Source organism: Aplysia californica, unplaced genomic scaffold (genome assembly GCF_000002075.1).
Source record: "Aplysia californica isolate F4 #8 unplaced genomic scaffold, AplCal3.0 scaffold01148, whole genome shotgun sequence".
NCBI classification, from domain to species: Eukaryota; Metazoa; Mollusca; class Gastropoda; order Aplysiida; family Aplysiidae; genus Aplysia; species Aplysia californica.
This window is the reverse complement of record NW_004798418.1, coordinates 43,307-44,449: the sequence shown is the minus strand read 5'-3', so window position 1 is coordinate 44,449 and position 1,143 is coordinate 43,307. Positions and strand designations below refer to the sequence as shown.

The following is a 1,143-nucleotide window of genomic DNA, read 5'->3' as shown; positions in this document are numbered from 1 at the left end:
GTGTGTATGTGTGTGTGTGTGTGCGTATGTGTGTGTATGTGCGTGTGTGTGTGTGTGTGTGTGTGTGTGTGTGTGGGTGTATGTGTGAAGAAGCAAATCAGCAAAATAAAAGTCAAACAGCTGGGAAAATACTCGACACACAGAAACAACAGAGCGAAAAAAAAAAGAAATAGGAACTACTAGTGGCACCCTCCAACCACCCACAATAGTAAAAGTTGCAGATATACTCATCCCTTAGAAAAAAATTATTTTTTTTAAAATTGTGAAGCATGCTGACAAAATGAGTTACTTCTTCCAATCCACAAATGGAGATATTGGCCAAAAATAAACCCTAGGGTCAGATTAATTGATTTTCGATTGATGCAATATTCTTTAAGTATAACACGCCTTTCTTTATTTCATACTTAGAAATTGTCAAAGCTTAACCCATAAGCGTGACGTATCTATTTTCACAGGGCTCAAATCCGAGAAGCAACTCATTTTGTCAGCACACTTCACAATTGTTCCTCGATGTTTGAATAGAACTACTAGAGAGCTCACACTTGGAAGAGCCATAGAACTACTGGTGTGGGTGGTTGGTGGGTGCTCTGGTGTGGTCTGTTCCTTCTTTCCTATCAAACATTTATCTTTCTAATCTCTCCTCCTTTTTTGTAAGTACTCTCTTGTAACAACTCTAATCTTCCACATTTATATAACCTTATTGTGTTGTAAGTGCCGTAAAACTCTTACTAAAACTGAATAGAACTACGAGTGAGCTCACACTTAAGTGCGTCAATGACGTTCGTTTTCCTCAAAGTGGCAGAGATGTAGCGTAGACTCACCTGAAAAGACTTGATGAAGGTCCAGAGCAGGGTTCGAATCCCCTCCCCTCGGCTCAGCAGCTTGATCAGTCTCATCACGCGGAACAGCCGGAAAAAGTTACTGGAGATGAAGGCTTTGCCGGGCTGCGGGGGACACAAACCATGGACAGGCTCACAACACAGTGGGCACACACACTCCTACACCAACACTTATCAAGGTTTACACATAGTGGACACACACAAACCATGGGACAGGCTCACAACACAGTGGGCCCTACACCAACACTTATTACAGTCTACGCACAATGGGCACACACACACACACACACACACACACACACCA

At 42.5% G+C, this 1,143-nt stretch overlaps 1 protein-coding gene across 1 annotated transcript in view; it reads right to left on the bottom strand.

Annotated features, from left to right (window-relative positions):
- Nucleotides 1-1,143, bottom strand: part of LOC106010959 (voltage-dependent calcium channel type D subunit alpha-1) — a gene marked incomplete at its 5' end in the record, with an annotated part of 65,252 nt that overhangs the window by 32,797 nt on the left and 31,312 nt on the right. Inside the window, 1 exon segment of the mRNA XM_035973339.1 lies at nt 822-944. Within this exon segment, the coding sequence (XP_035829232.1) occupies nt 822-944 (123 nt within the window).